We start from the raw sequence: 16,961 nt of genomic DNA on the forward strand, positions 1-16,961 counted from the left end.
TGTAAACAACTCAACACAAACTATACACAGACACAAAAGACAAAAAAAAAGTGACTCTCAGTCATCTAGTCTTTATCTTCTGAATAGAACAACAACTTTTTGGAGGAGTTGAGAGAACTCAGTGAGCCTTAGTCGGGCACACTTATGGCGCAACAGTCTAACAACGATCACTTAACACAGTAACACCAAAGCGATTATCACTTTGCTGTATTATTCAAACAACACAAAGCATCTTGTTTGACAGAATGCCCCCATAATGGCAGCTTGATAGGAATGTGCGGTATGGCAGGAAGTACCGTAACAAGGCACGCAATCGGCTGATCAGTCTGAGCAGACAGGTTGAAGGCACACCCGCCTGCCGGCTACCCGCTTGCTTTTGTTTTGCAAATGACAGGACAGCCAAAGCGTGACAAGTTACTCACTAAACAACTACTCTCAAAAAGGCTTTGAGGTTAAATTTGACCTCCTTTAAACATTAAATGTTCATACAGGGATACAAAGAGACTGGATGAGTTACAGAAAAGCACAGTCCTCAGTTGCGGTCACCTTAATCTCCAATAAGACAGTGTAATGCACTGCACACACACACGCGCACACACACGCACGCACACGCACACGTACGCACGCACGCACACACACAGGTGGAGAAAGGAGTTAGGTTGGTGACCTCACAAGCCGATTAATAGTCAGAGGAAGGCAGAAAGTGCTAACTGATGCCTGTCATCTAATGCAAACTGTGCATTTGCCACTAGAGGGCAGCACAGGCATTCTATAAAATAGCGTTGGCCAAAGTTCTCCAAATATCACAAAAAGTACTTGTATAAAAAACGGTTGTTAATATTTATCATATTAGAATGAAAAGAAAAAAAAGTTAAATCAAATGAAAATGGTGAAAAATAAAGCTCCAAATTAAGTGGCCACGTAGCCCAAAGCACATGTCAGACTTATTTGAAAAAAAAGAAGTTCCCTTCTCATCACTCTTCTGCTTTTCTCTGCGTGATGGGTGTGGACTCACGGCCAACAAAAAGCAACCACGCCAGTGCCAAAACTGTGTTTTTTGGGTGTGGGCATAGCTCGCTAGCTAACCGCACTGGAAAACCACTCATGCATATGAATGCCCTCAAGTACTCTCAATCTTTGCACATTTTTAACATTTATCTTCACAAATGTATTATAATGTATTGAGATTCAAATGTCTGAATTCACTCTCTGTTCTGCTGTGATGTGTTGTTCGTTTGGCCTTGCCTCATCCACCCCCCTGTCTTGTTGAAACCGCTGAGCATTTTTTGTGGCTTTCAACAGTGACATTTTCCCTTCCTTTGTAAAACAACAGAAGGCACTTATGCAAGTGCTTATACATAAAAGCAAATAAATGACCCTTGACACCCACGTTCAAGCAAAGTACGGTTTTATTCAGCGACATTCGCCATGGCTCGTCGGAGAGTACGCCCCGTGTCACTCTTACTGCTTGGAACAACAAGCCGACTGGCAGATACAGGTTAGGCAGGACACGGCGATCATGAACTCCTTGAAATCCATCTCTCCATTTTTATCAATATCCAGCGCCTCCAAAATCTTTCCCCCCTCCTGGTTTGCCTGTCCTGCCTGTATGCACCAAAAAACACAAGTGTAAACATATTCGGTGAACAAAGTAACTTGAGTAACTTCTGATTTAATAGATAAAAATATATGCAATTTTATATATATTTTTTTAAAACAATAGGAAATTAAAAAGTATTTTTGCGATAAAACTACTTTTAAAATTGACAAAGGTTTACACAGTAATGTTGATGCTTATTTCTATGGTGGTTCACAGTATATTTGAGCATTAAGCTAATTAACCCATTCACTGCCATTGACGGCTATAGATGTCATAAATTCATTTGAACTATTTCTATTAGTTTAAATTTTTTCCCCCACTTTTGTTAACAAGAGTATGAAAACCTAGAATTTTTTGGGGACATTTAGAACAGATATACATTTTTTGATTAATCGTGAGTTAACTAATGAAGTCATTCTATTAATTACGATTAAAAAATTTAATCACCTGACACCCCAAATTTTTAATAATCTTTTCTTTTTTTAAATATATAAATACAAATAATTGTAATTATTTTTTCCAATTTTTAATAATCTTTTTTTTTTTTAAAGAAAAGATTATTAAAAATTAGGTTGTCAGGCGATTACCATTTTTAATCGTAATTAATTGAATGACTTCACTAGTCACGATTAATCACAAATTTTATATTTGTTTTAATACAATAAAAAAAAATCTAGGTTTTCATACTCTTGTTAACAAAAGTGGGAAAAACGTTAAACTAATAGAAATGGTTAAAATGAATTTTTGACGTCTCTAGCCGTCAACGGCAGTGAATGAGTTAAGCTAATGGACTTTTCTTTCTATGGAATGGTTTGGTTGAACATTTAATTCAGGTCAATTTGTATTTGTCTACTCATGTTGCAGTGGTGTGCATATTACCTTGAAAAGTCGGGGCATCTCTTTCTCCAACAGCAACTTGGCCTCAGCCTTGCTCAGGGTGTCCTTCTTCCCGTCCACAGCGGCATATTTGTGAAAGATTTCACAGAGCGTGAACATGGCCAGCTCCAGGTTAGTCGGTTGTGCCTCGGACATTTTGAAAAGGGACGTCAATGAGTGTCGCCAAGCAGGAGATGCAGGAGATGAGATGCCGGTGGGGCTGGTGGAAGTTTGTTTTATAGTACACCTTGGTGGGGCAAAGGCTTCAACGGCAATGGGCAGGGACCAGTTGAGCAACATATCAGGTTGAAGTTGAAGTTTGTTTTAAGAGGCATAATAAACTGGAAAGATGACATTAACAATGGAGAAGAATGAAACCGACGCCCAATTTATACATAGTATAGAACAAAGACCATCTTTATGGTGTTTACCCACTGCTCGGTTTAGGAGCGGCCTTTTTTTTATTTCAGGGTGTTGATATAGCATGACTAAGCACAAAAGTGAAAAAGGCTTGTTATATGGCACGTTAAAGTCCCCGAGAAAGTAAGGATGGTTTGCCGATAAAAAAAAAATATTTTCAAAGTGAGTGAATTGCTCTTGATTTTCAAAGATGGCCCTTTTCATGCGGTCGGCATGCACAAATACAAGCTCAACTGAGCGTGTCAGGAACAAAGAGAAACTCGTTGAAATGTCGCAGCCGTTGTTTCCACTTCCTGTCACTGACCTGCCATTCACGGCCACAGATAACGCACACACTTTCCACTCGGCATCAAGGCCCGGAAATTGCGCGACACGAGCACTCGCTCACAGCGCAGACAGTCATCAGTTCACAAATCTTACTGCATAAACACCCTTTTGAATAGAAAATACAACATTTATACACTCCAACAATCACAAAAACATTAACAGGTGAAATTTCAAGATCAAACAAAGCATAAATTCCTCAACTTCTTGTAAGTATATTTAGATCAGATTTGTTTTTCTCAAAATATGCATTACAGTCAGCGATGTGTGCCACCTGCTGCCAAGATGCATTGAGCTACAGCGCCTTGCAAAAGTATTCACCCCCCCGTGAATTTTTGAACAGTTTGGCACGGTACAACCACAAACATAAATATATTTCATTGAAATTTCATGTGATAGTGATAAACACAAAGTAGCATACAATAGTGAAGTGAAACAAAGTGGATATGTTATTTTAAACTTGTTTGGATTGATGGATGGACGGATACAATACATGCAGCAGTAATTACCAAATCTTCGGACCCCCCCCTCGTCCTCACCCGCTTTGCTTCTTCTCCACACGCTCAAAGTAATCAACGGATTCATACACCACCACCTGACACTGAAACACGCATATGTACAGGTAAGTAACATGTCACACGGCTCTGCCGTGACCTTTCACCTCTGTCTGAACGGACTCACCCACTGGGACGAGCCTGCGGAGGAGCTTCCACTGCTGCGTTTGTCCACGTCGGCAACGTCCGAGTCCAAGTGGGGGCTCTCGTAGATCACCCGACTGACTCCTTGTCACGCACGCAAAACATGTGTAATGTTTTTTTTAATAAGGAAAATAGCCCTCTATAATATTCCACTTTACAAAAACATAATTGTAATAACATAACGTAAAAAAAATGATCAGTTTAGACTTGTGATTAATTTATTCTAGCTGGCCACGTGACATATGGACGCCATGTTGTTACCCTGCTGAAACAGAGTTGGCCAAACTCTCGGCGGTCACAACTCCTCTCTGTATGCCGCAGTAATATTTGTCGTTTTTGATCACAGAATAAAAAATATATGCCTGTCAGTATTGTTATATTGTCTGTCTTATATGCAGCGTTATAAGTGGGGATGTCCAAACGTCGCAATATGATATTATGACGATATAAACCTCACAAGGTTTGGCAATGTTAAAAAACATCACGATATTGTAAAAAAAATTAAAATAAATAAAAGAGCTCTTACAAAAAAAACAAAAAAGCACAATATTGTGCTTTTGTACATACCAGCAATGCACATAAACAACGTGCAATCTCTAATAACATTTAATATTGAGGCACTTACTTGCTAATGCACGCAAACATTGAGTTCCTCCACATATTGACTCGATTCACAAGCATATTACATTCCCCTTCATCTGACGATTAGCGAGGATTTTAAACATAGAAGGGCCAAAACATGCCGTACAGAAATTAAACTGCACCAAAAAAAAAAAAAAACACACCAGACGGTGCTAGAATTGCACAAATGATTAACAGATGTGCTACTTTTAATATCGTGACATGAGGATATTGCCGTTATTGTGACATCCCCAGTTATAACACCACCACACGCTAGTTGTTAGCCTGTCTATTGCAATTCTCATTACGTGTTAGCATCAAGCGAGCAGACTGTTTAGTTTGACTGTGAACTTCAACTGGGAGTGGCAATAAACAGCTTGAACTAAAGAATATTTACCACCTGCCAAACTTTGTTGCGAAGCGAGGAGTCAAACAAATCAAAACAAATCATCGCTTGTATCTCAAGGCACCACTGTAAAAATGTGATGACTTTTGTTTCAGCCATTTTGAGGGAAACCATAACTACAATTTGCCTCTGCACAACAAAAAAATCGTTTACTTCCCTGCATTAATTAAAAAATAAATATATAAATATGAGGCACACATTTTTACTGACTTTTTCTTTGCCTGAGTTTGAAGACGCAGGCGAGCGCAAAGAGGAGCAGCAAAGCCGCCAAAGCCAAGGAAATCCCAAGTAGAACCCAGGGAGGACTTCCGGACTTATCTGCAACGTCCAGCATGTGGAAAGCCCTTTTTTTTTTAAATAAATGCAAAACAAACAAAGCAAATGTGGCCTTACGTAAGCCTCGGCCCGCTTACCTCCTTCCGCAACGCCATCTGACCTTTGGCGCGTTACTGTAACGACTGTACCATTTCCACTGGTTTCCATCAGAGTTGGTATGTCCACTTTGGCCCGGCACACGTATCGGCCCGAGTCCTCTATTGTGATTTTGGCCCATCCTATGCTCATACATACCTTGGCATCCATTTTCGGATAGCGCCAGTCTTTATAGGTAGTTGTGTTTTTCAGCCACTCAACGCTGACTCTGGAGAATTTTCCTGTCAAACAGCAGCTGATGTTGACCCGCTGGCCCTCAAGGACATTAACGTCAGCACTCTGGCTCACGCGCAAAGCGGACGCATCACCTACAGGTAACCCAAGGACAAGGTCAGACAGTCGACTGGGGCAAAAAAAAAGAAAAAGAAAAGCTGAGTAGACAGCGATGCTCATTCATCATTAGGCAATTTCAACATGTTTTTTTTCTCCGTTGCTTCTACTTACTCCATGATGAGAGGGCGCAGTGGGAGGCGAGAAGCAGATAGCTCAGCAGACGCTTCATGTTTCCACCGCACTGAACGCAAGACTCATCTCTCTCGACAACCTTTTGAAAACCCTCCCACCGCTCACAGACACTGAGAAAGATGACAACTTGGCCTTGTACAGAATGCGCAATCACTTGGAGAGAAAAAAAACAAACAAACATACTACACACATAATTAGGAGCCAAATGTGAGGTGTATATATATTTATATATAATCATGCAATATTAATGTCATAATATAAGTTAAGTTCATGTTCCCATATTTCATGAAACTTGAAAAGTTGAAGTGATAAAGCCACAAATTTGCCGTCTCTTTATGCCACACTCGTTTGGTCGAATTTAGTGACGTTGAAGGCATGCACACTGTCAGTCAAAAGGGTTTATGAAAATAACAGTTCTAATTAAAGCAGATACATATCTAGCTCTATCAAGGTTTATTTATGGTTCATTTGCCTTTATTTTAGCATAAGACTAACCCTATAACACCTAAATATTTATGTACAATAAATCTGATAATTATTGTAATATAGATTAATTTATTGCTTGTTTGTTAAAAAGATATTTGGCAAGAGACCCTTAAAAAAAATCACATATTTAATCACATTATTGCCAAAATTACTCACAATTTGATTCCCCCCCCCCAATTTTTTTTTTGTTAAACCCTATACTCTGTAATACTATTTTTTTTAAACATCATCTTATACAGTATTAGGCTACTCATTTCACTAATTTGGTATTTAAGTGGAGGTCAGTTCATGACAAACAACCACGCACGCAGAAGACGTTGTTGGAATTCCATTTAAATAAAATGTAAGAGTTGACAAAGAATGCATTTGTGAGGGGAAACATTCAGACAGACAGGCAGCGAGTGCTCATAGAGTGAGGAGGGTCAGGAGTGAGCAGACAAAAAAAAAAAAAAAAAAAAAAAGATGTCAACTCTCCTGACCTCTCACTCCAGCACCTGCAGTCAGTAGTAAAAGTCACGTAAAAACAAAAACGTATGCACAGGGAACATTTACAACGAGTGCCATTGCTTAACCTCCTCAATTCCACACGAAAACATTTTGGTGGAAAGTAAAACACAAAATGGAGAGGGGTGAAAAGGATGGGAATTGGACAGATTAAACAAAATAAACATTGATAAATTAAAGTACCGTGATATTTGTGCAATAATTTTTGGTTAAAAAAAAAAAAGAAGAAGAAGAAAGAAAAAGAATGGTAGTGTGTCTGTTAAAATGGCCTTTCGAAGAGACGACTGCACAGTGCAAAGTGGAAAAACTGTCAAGGCTGTAGCACCACATGCTGGCCGACTACTGCCATTACAGCTAGAAATAAATCCGCGTTTCAAATTGCGTGCATGGACGGCATTTCCACTAAAAAGTACCACAAGTCATGAAAAGTGAACCAAGATAGCTAATATTAATCACTGGTTACCAGGAAAAGCAAGCAACAGTTTTTTTTTTGCTATTCATGATTTTGATATATCATCTGACAAAAAGTAAAAAATAATAGAGCTCTATGGACAAGAACAACATTTTAAAAAGGAATAATAATTACTATCCCGCACTATAATCATTACAGCCCCCATATGAACTGATTTGTACAAACAAAAACTTCAACTGATGAACGACATCTCCGAGAGGACGAGGACGTGGAGCCGGCCAAAGATGGCGCGATATTGTCCATACTCTTGTTCCACGCGCTTCAATTCGGCGTCGACGGCTTGCTGGGCGTGGAGCAGTTAGAGGGCGTGCCCGTGCCCGAGCCCGAGCCCGAGCCCGAGCCCGGGCTGCTGTTGTTGGACATGGGCGACCACAGGGCGTTATTGCGCAGACCTTTGTTTTGCAGCTCCAGCTGCAGGTGCCGGCAGATTTCCTCTGGGAGGTGGAGGAACTCGTCTTCCAGGTTGCCATCCAGCTCAGCCTGAAGCTGCGCCGCCACAAAATACAGACAAAATAAACAGTCAATCCGCACTACTATAATTGACAGCAAAAATGTATTTTTAAATTACGTATATTTTAGAGTTTCAGCTTTTTACTTCTACTTTTACTCGATTTTTTTTTAAATATATCTGTACTTCTACTCAAGCACAGTGTGAGTACTCTTGCCGCCACCGCGTTCCACATTTCTGATACATTTTTGACTGTGGTGTTCGCTCACCGCCGGCAGCTCGTCGTCGATATGCTGCAGCACCTCTCGTTGCTTCAGCTTCAACTTCTCCAGCCTCTCGTTCTGAGCATCCTCCAGCTGTGGTGGACAGAAAACATGGACAGGGAGTCAGGGGTGAAGAATGCATAGATAAACAGCTTTTCTTTTCTTTTTTTTTAGCAACCATAATAGAATAAAGTGTAATGTCCTCTCCAGTAGGTGGCAGTAGTGCTCTGATTGTCAGAGTGAGCGCAGAAAATTACGTGGCATATTTGTATTTTTCTTTTTTTGTTTTGTTTTGATAGCCTGTGCTAAGCTAGCGAATGTGGATTTCTCGTAAGGGTTCAAGGTTGCAACCCAAACATATGTCAAAACTCAAAATATTTCTCCTTTCTTTGCGCAGCAGTTTTGCGAATCATTTGAGGAGCAAATTTCTAACTTAGTGGAGCGTTTTTTACTAAACAATAAAAATATAACAAAATAATGAATGAACAATTTTTGTTGTTGTTTTTGGAATCAACAGTTCTTGTTTCATAAGCACGTATCGCACAGAAGCATGAACATTTGTAATGTTGATTTGTACAAGGTTCTAGTGTTTCCTTAACGTTCTCAAATCAGAATGCCTCTATTGTCATTGTGCATAAATAAATAAATAAACAAACCGTCTTAATGGTCATTATTGTCGCGAGTTGCGACAATAAAAGGCAATTAAGACTGTTTAGGAAACAACTAAGACTGTTTAGAGAACATTTAGGAAACACTGCGACGTTGAACAAACCCTGACATGAAATCAACATTTGTTAGCATCGCAAATGTTAGCCCCCCGAGTGCGCCACGGGGCTTTAATGTCACATTGTGTATAGCAGCAAACTTTATTTTCTTGTCTACAAAGTAAAGCTAAATTTACTTCTTTTTTTTAAAAAAGCTCTGCTATAATATAATTTAATACAATAAAATGTATTTAAAATATTCCTTTATTTGCTATACGAAGAGCTACAAAGAAATGTAAAGTACCAAAAACAAAATATTTTGAATTGATCTTTTAATAAGTTAGGCTTTTTACTTTTTTCTGCTGAACTAAATTAAAATGAAACAACATATAAATTAAAATATATAACATATAAAGGGGGGTGGGGTTGGAACCAGCATCCAGATATGTTTTGTACACCACACAACTTGTGTGGGGGGGGGGGGGGGGGGCGGTATAGAGCAGTGCTGCGGTCCCCTGTCCGTGGATTTGTTGGGGTCTGGATGTTTCTTGGGCTGGGAAGGAGTTCTGGTGGGGGGTGTCTGGTCGGTGCTGGATTTCACCTTCCTTGGTTTTCTTTGGTCCCCTCGGGTCTCCTGGTGTTCGGTTTAGGTGAACGGTATGAGATTTTTTCTAATAGGTTTTCTGGTGAGCTAACAAATACACGCACGCACGCACGCACACATACTCACCCACGCACACACACAAAAAAAATAAAATAAAAAATTATATATATATATATATATATAAAAAAAAAAAGAGCAATGATGATGACATTTCCGAATGAACAATACTGAGCTCTTAAAAAAACAGAAAAAAAACAAAAAAAAACCCAGATATGTTTTGTATCGTTAAGTAATTCAGCTTTGATAAGCTGATCCGGTTTCTTCTAAATAAAGTTTAAATATGTCCAGATATAACTCTAGATAAATTCCTGCATTTTCTTAATTACTATCTTTTTCTTGCTCTGTTTCTGTCCCTCTGTCCCTCCTGTCTCCGGCTGCGCGCACATGTAGTCAGAGACTAATTGTCAATTTGTCTCTGACAATTAGTAATTGACACATGCATTAATTCACATATATAACGAACGTATGGTGTGCCGCATGGCTCAATGCTGGGGCCTCTGCTGTTTTATGTGTATCTGCTGCCCCTGCGTTTCATCTTCTAAAAAAATCTGTGGTGGTATAAAAAAAAAATATATATATATATAAAATAAAAAAACAATCAGTGGTGGTCGTTTAAAGTGCTGTATTCAAGTGCGTTTACCCTGAGTATTAAGTCGACAGATTCTTGAACGTGTTTCCTGTTGATGTCGTTCAGTTCTCTGGAGATGAGACAGCGGCAGGAAATCGTTTTAATAAAAACGAATGAATAAATACAAACGTGAATAAATGGAAAACCACTTACAACTCAGCCTTGTCTTTGTCCCGGCTCTTTGCTTCACTGATGCTGTTCTGCCGCTTCCTCTCCATGAATTTCAGCAGCTCTTTCTTCTCCCTGCGGGCAGGAAACGCAAAAAAAAACGCTGACAAAAAGGTGGCACATCGGTCCTGAAATCCCCCGCGAACGGGCGCACTCACCTCTCGCAAATCTCTCGGAGCTTCTTGAGTTGAGCTGCTTGGCATTCATGCGCCATTTCCTTCAACTTCTGGAAAGACTGAAACGATGAAAACGGCACGAGTGTGTGTGTGTGTGAAACTTGGAAGTCTTCAAATTGTCAGCTTTTGGCGAAAGGATTCCTCCTGTACCTCCTGCAGGTACGCTTGCTGCTTCTCCCTCTCAAGTGAGTGCAACTGCTGCCGGAGCTTCAGTAGTTCCTGCATCTGCCATTCCCTGAGCTGCACCGTCTTTTTCTCATGCTCTTTATCCAGAGCAGACAGTTCTTGCCGCACCGGTTCCTGGGGCTCGCTGAACAAGGAAGCAAAAGCACGACGCATCACCACCTGCTCTTCTTTTACGCCGTGGTGCTCTTTTCCAGATCCTTACTTCTTCTTGACGCTGCATTTAAGGTGTTTCTCCATCTGACTGCGCCTCCTTTTAACATCACACTCCAGCTGAGTACTTCGAGTCTTTTGCTCCTTACTAAGATTCCACACCTAACAAACAAAAAGTGATAACTGACCATATTTATCATCTTAGAAATGTGACAAAAAAGTATTAATAGTAGGGGTGGCGCACGTGACTAAAATTTTTAAGCGTAATTAACTCATTCACTCCCAGCCATTTTCACTGAAGCAATCCCCTTTGCTCCCGGCTCTTTTACTGGATTTTGCAAGGAATATTCTGTTCTATTGCTACAAAAACATGGAACCTATCAAAAGAAAGATTTGAGTCTCTTCTTTTATCAGGATTTTTTTTTATATTTCTATCTGTTTCCGTTTTGTAGAAATTAGCATTAGAATATAGCAAAATGTCATCATTATTTACAAATCTGGTGAAAACAGTGGGGGAAAGAGCCTTTTGCAACATGGCCCTGGCGGATCTCGTAAACTCTGCTGCCACCTGCTGGCCGTTTTTGTAATAACTAGAATTGCTTCAACCGTTTTGTGCAGTTGAGAGGCTCGATCAAAGCCTTTTGTATGCTCAAACATAAAAAAATAAAAAAAACATTTTTATAAATACGTCTTTGGGACACAAAACATTTAAAATAGAACATATTTATATGTTTTTGGGAGCAAATGAGTTAATCGCATGACTTCAATAGTTAACTCATGATTAATCTCACATTTTTTATCTGTTCTAAATGTACCGGTACAATATAATGTACAATAATCCCCCCCCCCTTCCCCCCTAAGTTTACATACAATGTTTAACTAATAGAAAATTGGCTGCATCTTTTAGGAATTGATACAGTAATTTCATAATAATTCATATAAGTGAGTTAACATTAAAAAGATGTACTGTACTGTAAACTGTGTGATATCGATTTGTGTTGGTCATTTTTCTGCCACTAGATGGCATAATTGCATTCTTATGACGATGGTGACAGCTCAGTGCATTTTTCTTTTCATATTAAGAGGCTTCTAATCTTTAACATGAAGTAACTTGTGAAATGTTGCACATTTTTAAAATTGTAGAATAAAACTTCACCTGTCTCCACATATATAGCATTATTATTACAACTTTAAATTAATGCACTAATATTGACACCCCTAATTAATAGTAGTCAAGTTCACGTGTTTACCTTCTTCAGATGTTTCTTTTGTAACTCTTTGAGTTCTTTGCTCTGCTTCTTAAGGAGCTTCGTGTAGTTTTTGTGCTGCTTCAGCTCCTCTATCGACTGTGGCTGCACGTCTGAGAGATGTGACGAAAAGTAAGTAACGGGGCATATATCGAAATGGGGGAAGAATAAACGTGCAATTTATTGAAGAGAGACACAGACACAGGGGTTGAAAGTGATGTGGCGGGATGGCGTTACCTGCCAAAAAAGCTGCGATGAGGTCTTCCTTTGGGCTTTGCGCTACGTAAACACGCACACAAAAAAAAACAAGGGAGAAGCAGACGGTGAAATGGAGGATGGGGAAGCAAAAAAGCGGCGTGTAGAGCAGGTGAAACGTTTTGCACTTGTCGCTACCTGGCTGGATGATGGCGGGGCATTCGTCGGGTCGGCTAGGAGGGAGGATGGGCGATGCGACGCGTCCCGGGGTCACCTCGTTTTCCCTCTTGACCTCGTCGTCTCCGGGCTGGTTGGGGAATCGCTAAGGAGCCAACAGATTTGTAAGTGAAAGATGATATGCCCCGCTTGGCCATGATTGGCTGCAGGTGATCATGCTAAATTGTTAGCCCGACTGTAATCCCTTGGTAGAATAAATGTACATAAATGATCCCATATTTACTCTTATAGTAGTGCAAAGCATGACTCATGCTGGAAAACAGGAAGTGTAAGGACTGAAAGAGAGGACTCGGCGGAGTGTGCTCAGAACGGGTAGGAGATTGTAATCTGTGCACATCTCTGTCCGCTCTCCTCGCGAGCAAAACTAATCTAAACCTCTTGTCTTCCTTCCTCTATTATCTATTAAATGTTCTAGGTTGACTGAACCTGACATTTGAACCTGACTAACGATGTCAAGCAAAAATAGAAACTGGTCGAATATGTGCAATAAGGGTTCACACATTGTGCATGCACCTCATAGTTCTCCTCCAGGAGCACAGCCAGTTGTGTCTCCCTTTTGTCCAGCTGGGTCAAAAATTTTATGGGATTGGTCAGAGCCTCCGCATACTCTGAAATTAAAGCAGAATTGTTTCAGCGATTGCGATGGAATGTGATTTTTTTTTTCTCTCCAAAGTCCACTCACCCTGGTGTTCATTGGGAATGTAGTCCTGAGCCTCGGTGTAGACCAACAGAGAAGGAAGCAGGAGGGGCTGGTTCAACTCGTTCTTGAGGTTGATGTAGTGGTAACCTAAAAGTAAAAAAATTCAAGCTTGAAGTTCACGCCAGTCATTCCTCAAGTGCAGCACGCGCACTGACCTGGCCTAATGGCCGACACGGGGAGAATGCGATGTCCGATGAATTTGTTGTTCTCTTCGAATACGGCGATCCTCAGAGACGCCAGCGTTGGGAGGACCACCTGGGGAGTGAGATTTTTATTTGAAGGAGGCGAGCACAAATAAATGCAAGACGGATGTGAAGAAAGGATTGTTCACCTTATTGTAGACAAAAGCGTCATCATCCCAAACTGGATCCAGCGAGTTGCCGTTGGAGGTTTTAGTCCGGTATTTGCGTTTTGTGTCTGTAGGAAGTCCAAATATGTCCACTTCCACATACACGCCGACCTTTTTATCACTCAGGAACTGCCCTGAGATCACCTGGCAGATGTCGGGAAAACAAGGTGTGGTTGAGTACAGTACTCAAGAAAACTTGGCTATAATGTTTTTTTTCAGACCAAGTCCTCAAATCTTGAGTAGTCAACAATACTGATACAACTAGCACTAATTTCCACGAAAAAAACAATGATAATTTATAAGAAAGACCTATATCGTATTTTTCCTTCAATTTGCATGAAATTAATAGCAATTTTCTATTCTTCAAATTTCAAATGTGTAGTTTTTGATTGTAAAATGGTATTGTCCGCTGTTGCAAGTACTGATATCTTGAAACAATATTGATATCTGGTATCGGTACTTGCCCATGCCTAATATCTACTAGGTCTGGGTATCGATTCAAATTTCCTCAATCGATTCGATTTCAATTCACAAGTGTTCAGTTCAATTCGATTTTGATATTTTTTTTTGCCTGATTTGATTCAATTGACTTCAATTCAATCTGATATCGATTAATTATGGAACATCAATTCTTCTTAAATGGCAAGGACATGTTAAGAACTCTACAAATATTAAATTCCAAATAAAATTTTGCAGAGGCAGTAACTGGTCAAATGATTAAGTGTTAAATGTTACACAAACATTGACATCAGAAAGGATGAGATGAAAATATTTTCATAATTGTAATTCAATAATTGTACATATGAATTTAAAAGATTCTGAATTGTCTAAAAGTTTAATAGGTCAGGTCTTTCATAAATGTAAGAAAATATTTTTGAATGAATGTGAACAGTAAATTTCAAGAAAACAGTAAGATACAAAAAAAATGTGGCCTTTAAAATTCTATTTTCTTGCGAATGTATGAAAAAGAAAAAAAAAAGAGATATTAACATAATCGATTCATGATTTTAGGATTCTTACGGGCTCGAAAAGGAAAAGCGATTTGCCCTGACCTTCACTTTGACCGTGTTGGCAACTATCCCATCCACGATGTTCTCTGTGAAAGGGTCAAAGTGCTTGTCCGTCCTCCTCATGAATTCGGGCTTCAACAGGTAGCCGCCGTGGCCGTTGTACTCAAACACGCCCATGTTGAGCTGCATGGCCAGATCTACGAGAGAGCCCACCAGGAGATGAACAAGTCTGCAAGTCTGTTTGCTTGTTTACATTCCTCGTGCTCACCGAGGGTCTGGAAGTTTAGCGCCACCATCTGGCAACCCACGTCCCAGAAGAGCTGCGGGTTGTAGTTGGAGCTGTCCACCCTCGTTCCCTTCGGATAAATTCGGCTCAGCTGGTTCTTGTTGTACCTGGAGTAGCGCTGTTAAGTATTAAAAGCCCTGCAGCACTCATTTCATACGGTGCATTTGGAGATGTGTCCGTCAAAGGATACTCAACAAACTCTATCGGCGAGCTCTTTATGGCGTCCATGCCTTTGGTTTCCACAAATGAAGACATTTCAAAGAACTTCATCTTCTCTGGTGTAAAATAACGGCAAGCGTATTATTATGAGTATTTAAGCCCGCAAGACCTCACCAAATATTGGACGGTACAATTTCGCTAGCGCACTCACTGGTGGCCAGGTCAAAGCTCTTAAATTTGACGGGTTCGATGTAGTTGACGAGCGTGGACATCTCCTCTGTGGCGTTGACCTCGCTGCTGGCTGTCCCCTAGAAGGGGGGGGAAATCTGTCAATCAGCCTCCAAATCCAAAGCGCCGGCGCCTAAGGTTCATACCTCATCCGAGTTGGGCTTTTTCGGCTCGGTCACGGGTTCATCTTCCTCGTCCTCCTCGCTCTCTCCTTCGCCTCCTGAGAATGTGTAGATAAATAGCCCGACGTGACACATTGCAGCGTATTGAGCCGTCATTGTCTCTTTGGCCTACCAATGGACTTGCGAGGACCAGAATCTTTGAACATCCTCTCGCCAAGCTTCTCCTCCGCATTGGTCAGCAGCTGTCCTCCCTCACCCTCCAACAGAGGGCAGTCTACACACACACACAAACCGCCCCCGTGAAGCCTGAGCATGTCGCCATACTGATTTGATCATTTCCTTGTCTTGGTTGTGTACCAGTGTGGGGCAAAGATTGGTCCTCCAGCTCTCGCCGTCGTATACTACTGCCGCTCGAGGGCCGGTGGTGGTGGTGCTTCTTCCTGTTTTTGATGAGAATCTTGCCCAGCATGTCTTGCGGCGAGGGCAGCGGTTGGCCCGGGGCCAGCTGTCGTCAAGGGCCAAACATAAAGTGTGAATCTTCCGTTTGCGCAATTTTATCGCAAAGATCTCAAGTGGAGGCTCCTGCACTCGTCAAACTACTTGAGAAATTTTCCATGATTACCAACGTAAAGATAAATATGACAGAACTAATGCAGCAGAGATTAAAAACACTCATAAAAACAATAAGAAGACATATCTGACTGGAGATCAGTCTTACCGGGTATTTTTCCAGCGGGTCAATGAGCAAGGCGTCTCCAAATATGGTCCGACAATACTCCGCCATCTTGGCTTGCTGCTTGGCCCTGGAAAAAGAAAATAAAAGTTTTTTTTTTACTGCATGGGCTAAGTGAGCGTTAAAACTTTTTTTGTATTTTATATTTTACAGTCAACCCCCACAAAATCCCGGTTCATCATTTTTGGCACCTGCAACTTTGAAGCGATTTTATTTGTCTACAGAGTTAGCAACCTTTCCTGTCAAAAGTGCCATTTTAAGCCAAATAAATAAACAAAAAATCTGTCTGGAGCCACAAAACATTTGAACATTGTGATGAATGAAATTGTGTGTTTGTTTCTAAAGCACCTTTTTCATACATTTTTTGACTTTTTTTTTTATGTGGCCTTTCTGTCAAAATTTATTTTTGTCAATTCTATGCCTCTCTTACTTCCTTTTTTGGACAATTTATGACTATTTTTTTGACATTTAAAGCCTGTTTTCCGTCATTTTTGGCAATTTTGTCGACTTTTTGGGGATTTCTTATTTCGTTTTTTGTACACTTTATAGTTACTTTTTGAATGTTTTCTTTTCTCACTTAAAACATTTTTTTTCTGACTTTTTGAAATTTAAAGACATTTTATGGTAATTTTTTGCCTTCTTTTGTTTTGGACATTTTATGGTTACTTTTTGAACGTTTTCTTTCTGCCTTTTTTTTTTTAAATTGAATTGACTGACAAAACTGACAAAATTGATTGACTGATTTTTGACAATTTCATGGACATTTTACGGTAATTTTCTACTTTTCCTCTTTTTGGGCATTTAATGGAATTTAATGGCATTTTAAGGCAATTTGTAAAACTTTTTCATCTACCTTAAAAATTTGAACTCTGACTTAATGGTAACTAAATAATTATTCATTTTTTATTCAATCGTTGATACATTTAAAGAAAATTGTATCTGAAATAAATAAATAAATATGGGGAAAAAATTTGCGGCAATTTTATTTTATTTTTTCAGAGCTC

At 40.0% G+C, this 16,961-nt stretch overlaps 3 protein-coding genes across 4 annotated transcripts in view; all 3 read right to left on the reverse strand.

Moving 5' to 3' along the window:
• Positions 1-1,391: 1,391 nt before the first annotated feature.
• On the reverse strand, positions 1,392-2,714 carry LOC147159374 (protein S100-Z-like). Its single transcript, XM_086058402.1, has 2 exons — positions 2,480-2,714; positions 1,392-1,605 (listed from the first exon to the last, which is right to left on the reverse strand). The coding sequence occupies exons 1-2, from the start codon at positions 2,630-2,632 to the stop codon at positions 1,462-1,464; spliced, it is 297 nt and encodes a 98-aa protein (XP_085914528.1). The 5' UTR covers positions 2,633-2,714; the 3' UTR covers positions 1,392-1,461.
• Positions 2,715-2,858: 144 nt separating this feature from the next.
• LOC147159375 (uncharacterized) lies at positions 2,859-5,907 on the reverse strand. 2 transcript variants are annotated; one of them, XM_086058400.1, is made up of 5 exons: positions 5,822-5,907; positions 5,359-5,685; positions 5,156-5,263; positions 3,902-4,002; positions 2,859-3,821 (listed from the first exon to the last, which is right to left on the reverse strand). In XM_086058400.1, exons 1-5 carry the CDS (start codon positions 5,877-5,879, stop codon positions 3,756-3,758), a joined length of 660 nt encoding a protein of 219 aa, XP_085914526.1. In that variant the 5' UTR covers positions 5,880-5,907; the 3' UTR covers positions 2,859-3,755. The 2 variants fall into 2 exon arrangements, with proteins under 2 accessions (XP_085914526.1, XP_085914527.1); XM_086058401.1 differs by lacking the exon at positions 5,156-5,263.
• A 738-nt stretch (positions 5,908-6,645) lies between these two features.
• plcb3 (phospholipase C, beta 3 (phosphatidylinositol-specific)) overlaps positions 6,646-16,961 on the reverse strand; it is a 31,993-nt gene continuing 21,677 nt past the window's right edge. The window contains exons 13-34 of the mRNA XM_086058399.1: positions 15,943-16,027; positions 15,582-15,729; positions 15,397-15,498; positions 15,249-15,322; positions 15,086-15,182; positions 14,906-14,990; positions 14,698-14,822; positions 14,472-14,626; positions 13,402-13,563; positions 13,226-13,325; positions 13,053-13,157; positions 12,884-12,978; positions 12,332-12,455; positions 12,176-12,217; positions 11,942-12,051; positions 10,744-10,853; positions 10,506-10,665; positions 10,338-10,414; positions 10,165-10,254; positions 10,024-10,081; positions 8,022-8,108; positions 6,646-7,790 (exon numbers count right to left, since the gene is read on the reverse strand). Coding sequence (XP_085914525.1) covers positions 7,566-7,790; positions 8,022-8,108; positions 10,024-10,081; positions 10,165-10,254; positions 10,338-10,414; positions 10,506-10,665; positions 10,744-10,853; positions 11,942-12,051; positions 12,176-12,217; positions 12,332-12,455; positions 12,884-12,978; positions 13,053-13,157; positions 13,226-13,325; positions 13,402-13,563; positions 14,472-14,626; positions 14,698-14,822; positions 14,906-14,990; positions 15,086-15,182; positions 15,249-15,322; positions 15,397-15,498; positions 15,582-15,729; positions 15,943-16,027 — 2,416 coding nt within the window. The 3' untranslated portion in view covers positions 6,646-7,565. The remainder of the gene's footprint in view (positions 7,791-8,021; positions 8,109-10,023; positions 10,082-10,164; positions 10,255-10,337; positions 10,415-10,505; positions 10,666-10,743; positions 10,854-11,941; positions 12,052-12,175; positions 12,218-12,331; positions 12,456-12,883; positions 12,979-13,052; positions 13,158-13,225; positions 13,326-13,401; positions 13,564-14,471; positions 14,627-14,697; positions 14,823-14,905; positions 14,991-15,085; positions 15,183-15,248; positions 15,323-15,396; positions 15,499-15,581; positions 15,730-15,942; positions 16,028-16,961) is intronic.

This window comes from Leptonotus elevatus, chromosome 17 (genome assembly GCF_054856555.1).
Source record: "Leptonotus elevatus isolate MCC_2025b chromosome 17, RoL_Lele_1.0, whole genome shotgun sequence".
Lineage (NCBI taxonomy): Eukaryota > Metazoa > Chordata > Actinopteri > Syngnathiformes > Syngnathidae > Leptonotus > Leptonotus elevatus.